Source organism: Etheostoma cragini, chromosome 6, assembly GCF_013103735.1.
Source record: "Etheostoma cragini isolate CJK2018 chromosome 6, CSU_Ecrag_1.0, whole genome shotgun sequence".
Lineage (NCBI taxonomy): Eukaryota > Metazoa > Chordata > Actinopteri > Perciformes > Percidae > Etheostoma > Etheostoma cragini.
In genome coordinates, this window is record NC_048412.1 from 4,648,084 (window position 1) to 4,666,062 (window position 17,979).

Sequence of the window (17,979 nt, forward strand, 5' to 3'; positions counted from 1 at the left end):
GAGCTAGCATGTGCTACGGTTAGCCATCTCATCTCGGCTAGAGACGTAGAAGCCGCGCAGATACTGAACAGCTCACCCGGAGACTGAAGACAGAGGACATTCAGAAACTCGTATCTCACTCAAAACACCATAGATAGTTTTTTTTTCAAGTTTGTATGCGTGTGGAAGCACCACAGACACAAATTAACACTCAAAATTCCAGAGAAAGTAATTTTTCATATTATGGGCACTTCAAACATTACAGTTACTGCAACAGAAAGCACACAAGTTTGCCAACAACACCAATCTTCGCAACTCAAATCAACAGCTATCTGTCTAACCGGGAATGATTTTCGTGTAAGAGCGACGCCAATTACACGATTCTGTCTATGAAGCCCCAGATTCCAGTGTCTCGCTCTTTTTCTGCAACTATTTTGCTTTCTTTAGATAACTGGGTACTTATCTTTTACTTTAACTTACACCATATTATCTACACACATCCATGTGAACAGGATGTCTAACACACCTCTTAACTAAAAAAGTTCTTCAGTTTATATTCCTTGTTATAATTAATAAGTTATTTGGCATTTTGTGTCCGTTTCCGTTTTTGTCATGGCCCACAAGCTAGGTTATGACAAAACATACTTAACTAAAACTAAAGTTAATTTCAGTTTGTGAGTTAAAGTTGTTGACCGCTTCATTTTACATTGCAATAATTAAAGGTCAATAAAGAACATGTACATTGTTGTGTTACTCTGAAAAAAACTTCTGCATGATTTCTTTTACCTAATATGGTACAGATGTTTTTATATTGTTTGCTATGTGAGCATTATGAGCATTTTGCCAAAGCAATTATCTCAACAATTATCCAGATTAGTTGTTAAAGTTAATGTCATTTGAAAGAATTCTTCTTCATTATTATTCTTGGAAAATGTCTTTAACGAGGCCAATAAAAAGGACAGTAAGATTAAAAAAGTTCCATTTATTTACAAAAATAGATGTATAAATACAATTCTGAGTGTAAACGTCTGTACAAATGAGTCTCTTTGACAACAAAATAAAGGCCTAAACATCACAGGAAAGACAGACGCATTTAAGTCCGTGCACATGTCACAGAGTACAACTTTATTTAAATCTATAAGAATCCAGCCCGTTTGTGTGTCCTTCCGTACACATAAAATATTGTCCGGGGTCAATGTGCAAAATAAGCTTGTAGTTTTAGGGTACGATGGTCAGAGTACAGAGCGGTATTTACATGCAAACATGAGCCACACTGCACATGCATTCTCAGGATAGACAAACACACGAAAACGGACCGCAAGCCTCACATGGTCACCACGACAACAGACTATCTCCTCACAGAACGGAGACCTGTACAGGAAGTGACAAGAGATACAGAGCATGGAATATGAAGTACTGCAAAGTCTTTTATAAGTGAACAAATGCAACTATACAAATGGAATATTCTTTTTACCTAGAAGCAATACTGGATATACTGGTTCACACATGTTACTTAATTGGCTGATTTGTGTACCCATTGTGTTCCCCACTCCATTGTGTTTAGTCTGAACACTGGGAGGTTACGTGATTTGCCACTGCAGCGCTGCCTTGGGCTTCAATCCCAGCAACATGCTAGTTTCCAGTCTTTAAAAAAATTCCAAAAGCCTCTTTCACCACTATCCATTAAACTGCTCTCTTAATTGGGGTAAATTATAGAGTCATTCTATTAACAAAGTTCAGCTGTTATTTTGAGGAACCTTTGGGCCCTGTCTAATCTAGCCATAACTAACCTTCTTTACAGATGCCACTAAACAAACCTGAGCTTTGACTGATTATAATAGTGGGATTTTGTTTTGAGTATACTGCTGCAGTAGTCAGGGACACTCAAATACAGCAGATGCCTCCCAACATTAAGTTCACACCCATAACCACACATTCACCATGCTACCCACTAGCTCACCTTAGGCAGGTGGCAAAGGCTCTACGAGCATTGCGGTGCAAGAAGTGGATGGGGAAGCCTTTGAAGGTGTGTCCGTCTGGCACCGCCCTCCTCACTGCGTCCTGGAACTCCTCGTTGCCACATGAGACACCAGTGCAGCGCTCCAGCTCATAGGCTGCCAGTGCCGAGGACAGCAGGTAGGACAGGTGGTCGTCCCATACTGTGGCCAATTCCAGGTCCTGGAAGAAAGAGCACCAAAGAGCACATACTTTGCTCAACAAATCTCACATTACATGTTAAAGTGCTATTATGCTCATTTTAAGGTTCATAATTATATTTAGATTTTGTACCAAAATAGTTTTACATGGTTTAACTTTCAAAAAACACCATATTTTTGTTGTAAAATACTGCACATTGATGCAGCTCCAATTTTGACCCTGTGTGTTGAGCTCTCTGTTTTAGGTATAGAGTGAGGCCGCACATGCACAGTACTTAGGTAAGGTCTACTAGCTAATAAGAAGCAGAGTATGAGGGTGTGCCATGCTAGCAGCTAGGCAAGCATTATAACGTGTGCAACATGACGCACGTTCGTCACAGACGTAAAGGCTGGACTACAATAGCGCTTGTTTGGAGCAGTTGGTGAACAGTGTTTTCGCTTGGATATGGAAAGTCCATTTGGGGTGAACATTAGGGTTTTTCACTTTGTAAACCTATAACATGAACAAAACCCTCTATCTCTGGATTGAATGACTACAGGGACTGTTGGGACTGCATTACATCCTGCAACACCTCGACTCTCCATGGGCATATGCAAGGATCCTGTTTGTGGACTTCAGCTCGGCTTTCAGCACCATCAACCCGGACATCCTCAGCACCAAACTCTCCCAGCTCACTGTGCCAGCCTCCACCGGTTAGTGGATCACAAACTTCCTGACTGACAGGAGTCAGCAGGTGAAGCTGAGGAACATCACATCCAGCACACGGCCTATTAGCACTAGAGCCCCCCAGGGTGTGTGCTCTCCCCCAATGCACTTCTCTCTCTACACCAATGACTGCACATCAGAAGACCCATCTGTTAAACTCCTGAAGTTTGCTGACGACACAATGGTCATCGACCTCATCCGGGACAGTGATGAGTCGGCCTACGAACGGGAGGTTGATCAATTGGCTCTCTGGTGCGGTCAGAACAACCTTGAGCTTAATACGATCAAAATTGTGCAGATGATAGTACACTTCAGGAGAAGCCCCCCCCCCCCATTCTTCCCCCTATCACCATACTCAGCCCTGTGTCTGCTGTGGAATCCTTCAGGTTTCTGGGATCCACTATATTCCAGGACCTATAGTGGGAGCCCAACACTGACACCATCATCAAAAAGGCCCAGCAGAGGATGTACTTCCTGCACCAGGTCAGGAAGCTCAACCTGCTTAAGGAGCTGCTGATTCACTTCTACTCAGCTATCATCCAGTCTGTCCTCTGCACGTCCATCACTGTCTGGTTTGGTTCTGTCACCAAAAAGGACAGGACAGTAGAAAAGATCATCAGTGCCAACCTGCCCTCCATTCATTACTTATACTCTTCCAGAGTCAGGAAACGGGCATGAAATCATTCTCATTCTCTATTTCAGAGCTCTTCATACTGTAAATTGTTTTGCATATTGTAATACAAAACTTATATAATAACATAGTATTGTTTATCCCAGCACCCTTTTCACTATGCTCCGTTAGTAAAATATTATCAACTCAATCAAATCATAATTATAATTTACTCCAGCATACTTTCCAAAATACACACCATGATTTTATTGATGTGAATGCTGGAGGCATTGACAGATCAATGTCTTCTACTGCAAAAAATATTTATTATTAACACCATGTCACATTCTTTTTGGCACCTAACTACGTCCACATTTTTCAACGTAGAAACCTTAGTCAAAGTAGGGATGTAACGGTTACCGGTGTAAAGGTAAACCACGGTAGAAATGTTGACGTAACAATTACCCTTTTGATTTAAAAATATCCTTATTATTGTGGTTGATTACCATGGTGTGGAAACCCTGCATTTTAATCCTTCCCAGCTTCATACAAAGCTCCTGAAGAAAAATAACACAGGTGCTCAAACAGGAGACGGGGAAAGAATGTAGCAGCTTACTTTTTTCTTTACTTTCCTGTTTTCAGACTTGTTGAAGTGATGTGTGTAGCCCAGAACGTAAGTTAAAACTATTCTGTAGGCTGCTAAACTGGGTTTACTGCCTTGTTATCTTCAGTAAGTGTCCTGCTACGATGTGGAAGTTAAGCCTGTGTTACGACGTGACATTTATTTGGAGAGAGAGAGAGAGAGAGAGAGAGAGAGAGAGATACAATACTGTGCAAAAGTCTGAAAAAAAAGTGGGCAGGTGTGAAAAAATGCTGTAAACTACAAATGCTTTCAAAAATATAAAAAAATTACTGTTTATTTTTTATTAATCTTACTAAATGCTAAATGAGCAAACAAAAGAAAAATATAAATCCCATCACCCATTAGACTTCTCTGGACAGTAGGTGGGTGTACCTGCGTCCCACTGGTTTCAGCCAGTTCTGAGCTGATGTCACTGCTGGACATCTTCCGATTTCGAAGGGAAATAAGCTTGATGTGGGTTTCATCTGCTGCACTAAGTTTCCTTGGCTGAGAACTGTGTCTGCAATTCACATCGTTGCCCGACGTTTTGCAAGTGTACCTATAAGAAATGTTGCTGGTTTGAAGGCAAAGGGTAGTAATACCAAATATTGATGCGATTTAGATTTTTTTTTAGTTTGCTCACTTTGCATTTTATAAAGTGATAAAAATAAACAATCATTAACATTTTTGAAAGCATTCTTAGTTTACAGCATCTTTTTAAACCTGCCTAAAGTTTTCACACCTGCCCATCACTTTTGCACAGTACTGTCTAAACTATTGCCTTGATAATAGTGCTGTGTTTCTTATTGCATAGCTGATAGATGTACAGATTGTTTAACATTACTTCTGCAGCCACGTGTTGATATTCAGGTTGTGTTAGAGCAATTTGCTAACAACGTGCAATCGCCAGCTGACTAACAAACTGACTAACCTGTGAATTTACCTTGGTAAATAATGTTCATAGTAAGTAAGATGCTTGCAATGTGCATTATTATTTGCTTATATTTCAGAACCACTTCCAACTTCACATGTAACATCAAATACAACTTCATAGTAAACTATGTTCAAGTTGTAAAATCTTCCTGGATCTCAAAGTCAGACATTTCTGGTTCAAGTTCTTACCATACACCCTAAAGTGGGACAGTGTTTCAGCAGCCAGTTTTCAATAGTTGTTACAAGCCTATTGCCTATGTTTTTGTAATGTAATAAACACTGTTACACTTTTTGAAACCATTTCAACTTGTTTAGGCCTATCAGTGTTTTCTGAACATGTTGAGCACACTTTTAAAAATACTGTGTTAATACCAAAAACCGTGATAATTTTGGTCACGTGAGGTTACATTTTTATTACAATTACTTTCAATATTCAAACATAAAGATTTTCAGCTTGATTTTCAACATTCCTGCTATTACTTTTGTCATTAATACCTTTCACAAATATTCTACATTTCCCAGGTAACTTTCAAGGTTCAAAACGGAAACATTTTCACACTTTTTTTAAAATCAATTCCTTAGTTAGAAACTTCCATTCAAAATTTAAATAGTTTCATCTAAGCATATAATAAGAAAAAAAAATTGAATCCAAAAGTAGCACAAACTTTAACCAAACATCCAGAAAATCTGAAAAGTAAATCTCTACTAAGTAAATTAATCTGTTTCCATCCACTGCTGTTATGCATGTTATTAATAACTAAGAGCGCCAGTCAAACCTCAAACAATAGGAAAGAGGAAAACTTGATAGAAATAGGGCACTTGAGCTTGTTTTATGTATTAAAAGTCACATAGTATGCTTATTTTCAGGTTCATTCTATGGTACGTTTCTACTAGAACTTGTTTATGTGCTTTAATCTTAAAAAGAAAATCAAATTTTGTGTGAAAATACATGTGTTATAAAAACGGACGGAAAAGCTCAGTTTTAACGCCTGTCTCTTTAAGCCCCAACCCCCCCAAAAAAAACAGTCTGTTGTGATTTGTCAGCGTCTCCAGATATTCCCCATCTGCGTTCCTTGAGTCTCTGCACTGCTTTTGCAGCCGGGGAATGACTGACGGCTTGTTTTAAAAAGGCACAGTGTCTGAATACGGACTGAAAAAATAAGTCAAACGTGCTTCATGTACATCAAGATTTATTTACGTCTGTTCCCATTGCACGTCAAATATTATTCTTCCCACCATAGCTAAGTGCGTTTGTGTGATATTTCAACTTTTCGTTTTTTAATTTCCACTCAGCTTTTTGATATTAAAATTGATGACAAAATGCATCACAACAGGTGGATGGAAAACATATGGGATGTGAATCATAGCTTTTACTTGTCAAAAATGTTCTCAGTAGACTTGAACATAACCTAAAACACCAAAACTTTAAAATGTCCATATCTAGTCCAGTACTGTGTTTTACCTTCCTGTGCTCAGAAACCAGGTAGCGCATCTCCAGCTCCAGCTGGTTGCTGGCAGCAGCAGGATCCAGAGAGGGGGCACAGAGTGGAGGCATAGGGGGCACAGAGGTGGTGGAGCCTGGGGCGCAAACAGACTTCAGAGCCTCTTCGCTCATTGCCTTCCACCGAGACTGATTCTGTAACAAAAGGAGGGAAAAAATGGCATTTAGCTGATGCTCTTATCTGGGCTTACTTTTTCCATTCACACAAGAGAACCACTACACTGTAGCCTCTGGGGATTTGCTTCCTGTCTTTATGGTAAGATGACAGGACAGGAGATGCTGATGTATGGAACTGTTGCAGATTCAATTTCCCTGGAAACCATCTAGTCACAAGCCCACTGCTCTTTGCTTGAGACTAACTCTGTCTAGTCTTGCTTTGCCAACCCTTCTTCCACAGCGCTGTCGAGGGTCTGGCGAGTCCACACAGCATTCCACAATGGGAGAAAAACGTGCTCAGGTTTATTGGCCTTTACTTTAAACCGATCAATCGTCCTCGGAGGTACTAAGCACAGGGACGAGCCATGGTGCCTCTGCAAAAAAGCATCAGGAAGGAACTTGTTTTGGTGGAAGTTCAAAAGTTGTTTTAGTCGTGCAACAGGAAACTCAGATTAGACAGATAGTCTTGCTAGTTGTCTGGATTTACCTTTCAGAGATCTCAGGACAGTTAACCATAGTCCTCAAAAGGCAACCAAAGTTTAAAATTCCAACACAAAGAAAGAATAAGGTAATGGACATCCGGGCGAAAAGAGTGAAAACCGGCAGAATTTCCGGCGGCAACGGAACAATCCCAGAAGTAGTACGTTGTGGATATAGATTAACCTTTGTCTGATTAAAATCACCACTGCACTTTTAATACGATCTTCTCCGGCTAATTTAATATGCAGTGTAACTAAAGACTTTCATATTGAAACTTATTTCACCTGCCCCTGACTATTAACACAATACAATTCATGTGACCAGCATAATTAAATTTTAGTGGCACCATTTCAACACTAAAAGGCCATAATAATTAATGAATACAACAATAGGCCAAGCAATATACGTAAAATGTATTTAATCTGTTGGAAACTATAGGACACCATTCTCTTACCTCAAAGTCAAAGACGCAAAGCTCCACAGCATCGGTGGGCTGGCAGTTGGCCAGGAAGATCTGGTGGTTGAAGACACAGCCCAGAGTGCGGTAGGGGGAAGAGGGTTTGGGCTGAGGAGCCAGAGGCGGGGCATCTGGATCTATGGCCTGGTGCAGGTATCTGACCATACACATGGGACATCACAGCTAATGAGTGTCCTTGCAAAAATACTAACAATATTGCTAGAAAATTATATTACTAATTATCAAATACATTAGGCCATGCCATTTTAAGGGCATGACTTAAGTTGTGATAAAATATACTGTCACTCTATTAAATTAGCCCAAAGCTTCATTGAGGGAAATTTTCTAAAATATATAGGTCCAGTTAATGAGTAAGGAATGAAGAAGGCTTCAAATGGCTTCAATGAAACCACCATGAAGATAAAAAAGCTCTAATGGCTGGGACACAATTGTAAAAATCAAAGTATATCTCCATTACAAGATTATAGGGAGTAATGGCCAAAACAGTAACTGATGGACAAAATCCCAAAAATGAATAACCACCAAAAAATGAAATAAATCGTTGCTTGGCCTAGAGAATGCCCTGAAAATTTTAAAAATAAATAGCATTTAGACATATCCTGCTGATAAACACACAAAGACAGGCTAATGAGCTAACCGAAGCAAAAGGAAAAAAACACAGTGCAGTTTAAATGATTTCTTAGACGTGTTTGGTATTAGCATATTGGAGAAGTTTATGATAAACAATTTATCCAAATATGTCTTTTGTAAAAAAAAAAATCTTTTAAAAGGTATCCAACCCAACATAAATATTTACAGGGGAGTTACAGTAGTTAGTAAGTTATCAGCTGACTGAAAAACGAAAAGAAAAAAAAAAGAAAAGAAAATTGGACCTGTGTGCAGTCAGGCTCTCCCAGAAGGTGGTGCTCCCATCAGTACCCCGGGTCAGGACCCAGGTGTGTGGGGTTCCCTTGGCTTTGGTACCCACACACACAAATGCATCCAGGCCAAATCCCAGCAGTAAGCTACACAGCAGGGTGGCGTGGTCCTCACAGTCGCCCTGGGGAGGACAGACAGTGAAGAGTTTGGGTGGAGAGTTTGAAATGTGGAAAGTTATTTTTCAACATCATGTGTAATTCAGAGCTCCCTTAACCTCAGTAAAAAAAGGCAACACACTTAAATTTTTTAACATTAAAGTCAGTTTTACTTCAAGAGCAACAAGACTTTGTTTCCTGGCTCAAATTCATTCATGAAGCTTTTTGGAGCTGCAAAGTAATGACTGATTATTTTAACCCTGATGTGCAAACAATGAGCCTTGAGTGAGCTCCATTCCCAGAGGATCTGTAGTTGAAAGATCCAACAGCTAGTTGGTAGACCTTTTATCTTCAACTTTTTAGCTACATATCCTATTCTCAAAAGGTCCAGAATACTTTTCCATTCTCTAATAAGCTTCTTTTTTTCTTGGGGCTGGGTAGGGAACAAACATGTATGGCAAAGTATTATCTTAAAAATCTTATTCCTAAAATATTCAGATGTTATACTACAAATATTCTCAAAGTATTACAACTTTTATCTCTAAATAGTACAACTTTATTTATGTATTAATGTATTCTAAGTCTCTACGGACAGATTTGAAGAGATTTACTACGGTCATAATACCATTCCTCTTGCTCGTCTAATTCACCATGTCACTACAAGTCTGTTTAAACAGAAATACAATATCCGGTTTTCACTGCACTGTTAGCCTTTCTCAGAAGTGTTGAACACACAGACGAGAAGAGTCTGCTGGAGAGGAAATAAGTTACAGAGCTTTCCATAAGCTTTCTAAATGGATCATGGCAGTAAGCAACTCTAATTTAACTCGAACTTTTCCGGTAAAGAGGCCTGGGTTTAGCTGGGGACTTGTGCTGCTGCTGTGTGCTGGCTCGGGCTACGGGGAAGTCAGAATGATAGATGTTCCCCAGAAGTGCTAATATAGACGACAGCATCGAAACAGGCTGGGAACCGATGAGGCTAAATTAATTTCCCCTGGAATGAAACTCATAAATCACAGCTGACAAGGGCCACTTTGTGGGAGTTGCGTTATGTCTATCTTGCCAGCCGCTCACTGAATAGAGGCAGGAAACATTTATCCTGTGGTGGTCTGGGAAATTTCCCACTATCTAGTAGAGATGAAAATGCATCAGTCAGTCGACTTTACACAAATCCTTCTTAAGGCCCTGACAAATCAACCTGATGCCAAAGAACTAGTGGCAATGAAGGCAGATGTTTGCGTTGCCTGGGTCTTGGCCAGACTTTACGGTTTAAAAAAAAATACAGTTGGTGGGATGTATATAAAACTCAATGACCGATGTAAATGTAAAACAAATGGCGTAATGCAGTAAAGAGATTGCCCATAATGTTTTGTCAATTTAGTTTGCAGTTTTGCTTGTCTTTACTCAATGACTGCAGGTCTAAATTTATGATTTGATGCACTGTTGAAAAAAGAAGTTTATTCAATTTGCTGACTTGTTTTTTATTTGTATTATCAACAATTAAAAATAGGCAAGAAAAAATTGGCACTTTTTTTTGGCGAGACACAGCGTTGACATCCCCGGAGATGGAAAGTCTGTGAAGCCATCTCCCCAGGGAGTAAAACAGATGGATCGCAGGCTCTTTGCTGCTGATGCCCGCTGATTTTGGCAACACTGTTTTGTTGTATGGTATCACAGCAGTTACGACGCTCACAGCGCCAACGGATTATTTCCGGTCAAAACCATTCCAGTGGAGTGGGGATGGGCAGGTTGACGCTTAACACAACCATACTCTGATTAAGGTATCTGGTTACTGATACCCTGGTTACTGATGGAGTTCTCTAGGTGTGTTAACTGGGGTATGATGACTCTGATTTTAACTGGGGTAAGGTGCTAATATTGAATAATTCAAGAAACCAGGGTATTGCCTGATATAATTATATAATTGTTTTTTTAAACTGCATGTAACTGCAATGACTTAGACACTACATGTTAATAATATTATCATCAGAAAGATTTACTATTTAGCACTATGCAGCAATTGTAGATAAGATAAGATAAGACAGTGTTATGAAAGAGAAGCCAAATGCAGTTTGGACAACTGCCTTGGACTTACTCAAAAACAGTATGTCACCAACAAGAAACCACAAGAAGTAATAAACTAACATACCTAAAAGAAAAAAAGATTTTTTCAAATCCTTAGATCTATGGAATTTACAGCATAGCTAATGTTTAAAAATATTAATAAAAAGACGGGAATGTTATGTCCAGTGAGCCCGCTAGGTAGGCCTGCACAATTAATCGTTATAAAATCGCTTTCTTGATTCACCATGTTCACAATTACATTTTTTAATAACCAACCAACTGCATCACAAATGCTACTACTTTCCTCTGTAAGTTTTAATCATGAACTGTAAAAATAAAAGCGCTCCCAAGCGCTGCAATGCTCTCCCTTCTCTTCATTGAAGCCTCGGTTTACAGGCTTTTGGTGATGCACAATGTGCTATTGGTGCCAAAAGAAATCTGTTTGGTACTGCCATTTGTTTTGTTTTGTCATGGTTCTTGTGAGCGATAAACATTACACTTTGTGGGAAAACGATCGTGGCAGAGAACTGTGATATCAATTATAAGCTAATAAATTGTTATTCACATTATTGTGCAAGCCTACCGCTAGGTGAGTTCTTCCATTTTAGAACTAAAGAAACACATTATTAGGGCACTTCATTTGAATTTTTGCGTGAAAATCAATAAATCTGTCTCTGACAATCTACCAGTACAGTAAGTGCATTGACATCTGTAAAATGAGACTGCCAAGATACTGGCCAATTCGCCTTACCTTCCCTCTACACAGGAAAGCCATTAATGTGCACCACTGCTCCTGCTTGCCTCCCCCTCCCACCACTAGGGCCTTCTCCTGGGCCAGCAGGCTGACGAAGCGGGCCGCCTGCCGAGGGCTCTCTAGAAGTCGGCCTGCCCGCAAGACACGCACATAAGAACACACTGGCCTGTTGACGCCATTCTCATCCTGCAAAAAGCACAAAGACACAGTTAGAGTTCAGGATTCATCAATCCCTAAACTGGTTAGGAATATGAAAAGTCTTCTCCGCAAACCACTAACACAAAACCTGTGCATGGGTGGCAAACAGCAAATTAATTAGGTTTTTTGGAGGAACTCCCTATTTAGTGTCTGCATTTCCACATTCAATATGTAACTCATTCCCTTTGCTATCCTGGGAATTGCCCCACAGGTCTAATAAAATTGAGTAAAGAAATTGCCTACTTTAGGAATAAAGGTCCTTAAAACTTAGCAAAACTATATCATGTAAAGGTTACATTTTTCCCCACAAACCTGTGCAAAGATCTTGACCATTTTGGATTGGTGCGATGGACGTATCTCGAGGAACTCCCTCCACCACTGTTTGGCATAAACCAAGAAAAGTCTCTCTTTCTCGGCTGTCCTCTGCCTCTCCAGTGATTGCTGAATGCGAAACACACAATGACATCAGCTACTACAAATAGAGCTTTGATGTTTCAACTCTGAGGAAGATTGATTCTTAACGTTAATGGAATTTCAATAAAAACGATTCACTATTAGTCGACAGCGTTACTTCAATCATGAATAATGAAGCCGATAAATAAATAGAGAGAGACTGCAGTGTGCTGACCTGTGTGCTGATGATGTCAGTGCTCAGTGTCTCTGTGAGAGGGGGGTAGAGCTCCAGGCTGACAGTCATAACACCAGCTGGGACTTTACATTCACTTCCTGGAGACACATACAGTATACACAAATACATGTTAACGAAAGCTGTTGCCACATACTGTACTTGGAGCTGCAAAGAGACAAAACTGCAGAGGTTTTTCAAAAAACTCATATTTCTAGTATGAGCCTATTAATGTACTGTCAAAACAAGCCTGGGGTCTCGGACCCTTCCGTGGAGTCACAAGATCATCAAGGGGACAGGAAAGAAGAAAAAGTAGTTTTCTACTCAAATTTAGATTTTTTTAATTACTTCTCTGATCTTTATTTTAAAATAGTGCTGAGTTTCAGAGTTTAAAAAAAAAAGGTTGCAAGCCGACACTGCTTAATTTTAAGGGGTCACCAGCCAGAAAGGCAAGAAAACAATGTTTCACAGATTAACATAAGCATCAATCATTAAAAAAAAAAGCCCATTGTATAGGGATGACACAATAAACTACTCTACCAAGGAATGACCTGCATTAATCATTCTTTACCCACAGAAACATTACCTTTAAAATAATAAATACATTCATTTATTTATTATCACACTATCGGTTACTTAAAGAAGAATTCCAGTCGATTCCAACACGTAGCTCTGTTGTTTGTGAATTTGTAGTGTTGTCAGTATAGAAACAATTGTTAACCTTGTTATCCTCCTGCTAGATTTAGCACCCCACAGGCTTAAACAGGGTAAGGTTTAAATGTGTTTTAAGCCTCTTAAAAACCTTCAAAATTTCATTACAAGTGCCTAACGTGTGCAGTGATTTCTTCCAAGGGAACACAGTGAATCTGACTGCAGTAGATGTGACAAAAAGGCATAAAAGTTGTGTTAATCCATACCTCTGTTTATTTTCTCTTTTCCAGTTAAGTCCAAACTAGTCGATTGTCAACCTCATACAATCCAATATTCGAAAATGTACACACAAATAAAAAACAATTTGCCGTTCATTTTTCTTGCTACTGACACCACTCCAAATTTATAAACAGAGTTGTGTTGAAATTGACCGGAATTCTCCTTTAATGCAACAGAATCACCCTTCCTCACCAACTCCCATCAGCTCCACAGCAAAACAGGTCTTCCCACTGGGCGAGCTGAGAACAGTCCTCCAGTCCAGGAAGTAGGACGAGACCAGCGCTGTCTCACTGGAGGTGTCCGTCTTGATCAGCACCAAGTGAACCGGGTCACACAAAGACAGCATGGTAGTCGCGTCCATCATTTTGCTGCCCTCTCCTGCAGTGACAAAATTACAAACTAACTTTAGATAATATTTTAAAGTGAATACTATATGTAACTTTTGAATGTGTCTGAAATGTGTAATTTTCCAGCGGATGATCATAGACAACCTGTAACAGCAAACGAGACTAACATAAAAAAGAACGCTATTTTTATTTAGTTTTTATTATTGCCTTTGCCCTGGTCCAATTTTTCCCGCAAAGTCACAAAATGATTTATGGCAATACAGAGCAAAGATTCGGACGGGTCACAGATCTTGGCACCGGAAAAGCCGCTGTTGTTAGTATCCAGCCAGGTAAAAGCAGGAGATTTCTTAATGTAGATGTAAAAAGTTATCTGTTGGAATAAAGGATGATACTGGGGCATCAATCATCAAAAGCCATCACAGAAAAAAGGAAATTAAACAAAGAACAACTAAAAAGGAGTCACACACGGGCTTTCAGGCTTTCAACACAAGGAGACAATTACGGGATTGTACATTTTTCAAAACCGACCCCCAGGTATGTAATATGTCTATTTCATTCATAAATTTACTTTTAGATTGTGCGTTGTGGTTGTCCAAAGGAGCCACTAGAATCAACACAAACTGAAAGATAAAAAAATAGCCACTTGAAGCAACATGAAGCAACAGCATGACAACCGTGATAATTTACCTGTGGATCCATCTCTGTGGACCTCTAAGAGGAAACCCTCCTTCAGATCAGGTTCACAGGCACAAGGCACTGGCTTTGAGTGAAACCTCTGGTTGCGGTAGTGCAGGTAAAGTGAAAATGTAGAACACACTTGACCAGGTAAAGGCTCTGGCTCCTGAAGGTGCTCCAGAAAGGCTTTACCACCAAGCACTTGGAGATATAGGTACCGCCTAGATGGGTCAATATTGGCTGAGAGAAAGAAAAGAATGGCTTTACCTAACATTTTTACCTGGACAACATGAGTGGAAGAAAATAGGCAATGCTATTGTGTTGGTTTATTGAGTCTTGTAAATTATGTTTCTTACTTTTTTTTAGCTGAGTAATATTCTTGTCAACAAAGTGAGCAGCAGGCTTTGGAAGGGATCCTGTTCCTGCATCTGGGGGTACTTCCTACCAAAACAGACCAACATGACAAACGCACCAAACTCAGTCAGCTGGGGATTGAATTCATAACATTTGTAGAGTGGATAAATTGTTATCTGGATCTGGGTTCAAATTAGTATTAACCTATTGTTGTTAACAGTTGTTATTACCATTTGGTAAGGAAGAGTCTATCTTCAATTTTGAATCAAATCAACTAAAGAGAACTGCTGTCAACCAATCATCACATACCGAAATCTGAAAATCGCCTGCCATGCCTACTTCACAACGTTCTACTTTCGGGATAGCTCTGATGCAGCCGGAAATTCTGTTGTATGTCACTCTTTTCAGACGGATTTCCGTTAACTTACGCTTTCTTTGTGTTGGAATTTTAAACTCTGGTGGATTTATGAGGACTATGGCTACTACTCCTCAGACCTCTGCAGGGTAAATTCAGACAGCTAGCTAGACTATCCGTCCAATTTGAGTTTTCTGTTGCACAACAAAAACAACTTTTGAACGTAAACATTTTCCACCCAGACAAGTTCCATTTCCAAGACTATTTTGCAGCGGCTCTTTACGACCCATGACGATTGTGAACGGTTTAAAGAAATGCCAATAAACCAGAGCACGTTTTTCTCCCATCTCGGAATGCTGTGTGGACTCGCCAAACCCTCATACGCAGCGCTGTTGGGAAGGTCTGGCAAATTGAGACTAAGCGTTTGCCAACCTGTGTGAAGTGTAGGTCCTTCATCACATCATCTATAATGCCCCTGCGCTGCAGAGCATGTAGGAAATCCGCCTCAGACAGAGCTCGATGTGCTGGGCCTTGGTCGTCCTTTACAGTCTCAGCCAGCACCTCTCGAATCTTCCCATGGATGTCCATCTGATAATTAACAAAGACAGAATAAACCCCACATTCTCTTACAATTCACCTAAGTAAGAGTCAAATAGCTATATGTCTCAGAGCTCTCCAATGTTTGATTAAGTATCTGAATTAAGACTCATTATTATTTAAGGTTAATTGTGTAGCTGTCGTTCCCCCAATTTCCAGACCACAGTTAATAAAACTGGACTAAAACTGTCATCACATTGCCCCAATTTTGTGCTTATTTACGGGCAATCAACCCTCTTTACTGAGTGGGGGAAAGTGGTGTGCAAAATGCAGCAGTGCTCAAAGTCCTGAGAAATGGCACAGCCGTTGTTGAATGTGTTTCTGAGGGAAACGATCTGGAATGCAGGTCAGTTATCAGTGACTTTGTCAGCTGGTGTGACTTCAACCAGCTTCTGCTCAACACCAGCAAGACAAAGGAGATGATCGTCAACTTTACGAGGAAAACATCCCACTCCTTACCAGTGAGCATCCAGGGATTGGACATTCAGGTTGTGGAGAGCTACAAATTCCTGGGTATTCACCTAAACAATAAACTGAACTGGACCGACAACACCCATGCAATTACAAGAAGAGCCAGAGTTGCCTACATCTGCTGTGGAGACGCAGGTCCTTTGGAGTGTGCAGGACTCTCCTCAGGACTTTTTATGACTCTGTGGTGGCCTTTGCCATCCCTTTATGCTGTGGTCTGCTGGAGGAAGGGCAGCTCGGACAGGGAAAGGAGGAGACTCAATAGATTGATCAGGAGAGCAAGTTCTGTCCTGGACTGTCCTCTGGACCCATAGAGAAAGTGGGGAAGAAGAATGATGTTAGCTAAGCTGACATCCATCAGGCCCAACACCTCTCACCCCCTACATGACACTGTGGGATCCCTGAGCAGCTCCTTCAGCAGCAGACCGATACACCCATGGTGTAAGAAGGAGAGGTACCACAGGTTGTTCATCCCGGCCGCTGGCAGAATCTACAACACTTGCAGTACATGAATATGTTATATTTTCTGTTCCTGTTTTTCCTTTACTCCACAAACTCTCTGTGTATCTTTATTATCTGTATTTAAGTTTTTCCATTGCAAGTACTGACTTTTTCAATATTATTTATGGTCACAGTTCAATATAATTTATATTATGGTTACTTACTTTTGCTATATTATTTAATTACATATTCAATGTAATTCTAACGTCACTTACTTACTTACACTGCAATTTCTGTACTATGAAAACCGCACTTTACAATACCTTTTATTTAATGCCACTTTACATTCATTCAATACCTCTTGCTCCTTGCTTGCTGTTTGCGTGTTGTTTGTGTTGAATGTGGAATTTCCCCACTGTGGGATAAATAAAGTATTATCTAATCTAATCTAATCTTCATGAGAAAGATGGAAGCTCTCAGTTTTTTTATGTATTCAGTAGAGCTATAAGAAGGTGCAAAGTCTCAGGATTTCGTCCCTCTTACTGCAAATGCAGCTTTTAAAAACCGAGAAGGCTTTACAGACTGGTTTCATAGTAAGCCAGTTAACGTTACTAGTAAAAAAAACTATACTGGGCCAGTTCTTTATAATACTATTTAATGGATCGTTGCATTTCTACCTACTGCTACTCAACCCTTGGACTGTAAAAACTATACAGACCCCCTATTTGAATTGTAAAGTTACTTCAGAGAACAGTTTGCTTACAGACCTCTGTAAACTAACGTTAGACTAGATCGGCGTTAAGTACCCTAGCTTGGAAATGGCAACCGAATGTTTTAAATAATGAAAAACATAAATCTAGCTACATATTTAGTACAGCCGAACTTAGAGTAGTGGTTCCAGAGCTATAACGCTAGTTATAGTTTGTGCAATGTCAATGAGCAAGACATTAATTTGCTGATTGAAGGGAATTTTACAAATCGTTAAGCCAACTTTACCAGGCACTCCCTTCAACAAATCGCATAACGGTCTGCCTAACTATCAAACCACGTAACGTTATCTTGAAAAAAATACGGCGTACATAGGGATATCATTTAATAACGAAAACGCATAGACAATTAAAGCTAGCTAGCTAGCTAAGTAGTATGCTCACCTTAAGTAAATGGTTGTGGATAATTTGCTTTAGTTCGGAAGCTTTCTCTGGAGGCAGAGACATTGTTGCTAGCTTACGCTACGTTAGTAGTAGGGTTCTATTGGGAACAATAAATGTGTGTATGAGCAATATTCGATCCTTGTTAACATTTGTCATCGGTAACATAATCTAAATTCTGACAGCCCATGGATCATAGCCACAACTGCCAGTTTAGGTTTAAACTGGCGGAAAAGCAGGCGGGAATGCAGCCCCACTGATGCCTGACAACGTACTGTGGTCAACATTGTTATGGAATTCAACAATTGTCTTAGAACAAAATAACACACGTGAAGTGGGATATCACTGCCACGATGCTTTATTTTAAGGGACGTTTAATTTAATTTTTG

At 39.9% G+C, this 17,979-nt stretch overlaps 1 protein-coding gene across 1 annotated transcript; it reads right to left on the reverse strand.

The window, feature by feature from the left end:
* Positions 1 to 941: 941 nt before the first annotated feature.
* cep76 (centrosomal protein 76) lies at positions 942 to 17,815 on the reverse strand. Its single transcript, XM_034874792.1, has 13 exons — positions 17,594 to 17,815; positions 15,369 to 15,524; positions 14,584 to 14,668; positions 14,240 to 14,467; positions 13,398 to 13,583; positions 12,279 to 12,376; positions 11,963 to 12,091; positions 11,450 to 11,638; positions 8,494 to 8,660; positions 7,598 to 7,757; positions 6,469 to 6,642; positions 1,940 to 2,157; positions 942 to 1,350 (listed from the first exon to the last, which is right to left on the reverse strand). The coding sequence occupies exons 1-13, from the start codon at positions 17,654 to 17,656 to the stop codon at positions 1,212 to 1,214; spliced, it is 1,992 nt and encodes a 663-aa protein (XP_034730683.1). The 5' UTR covers positions 17,657 to 17,815; the 3' UTR covers positions 942 to 1,211.
* Between the last annotated feature and the right edge of the window lie 164 nt (positions 17,816 to 17,979).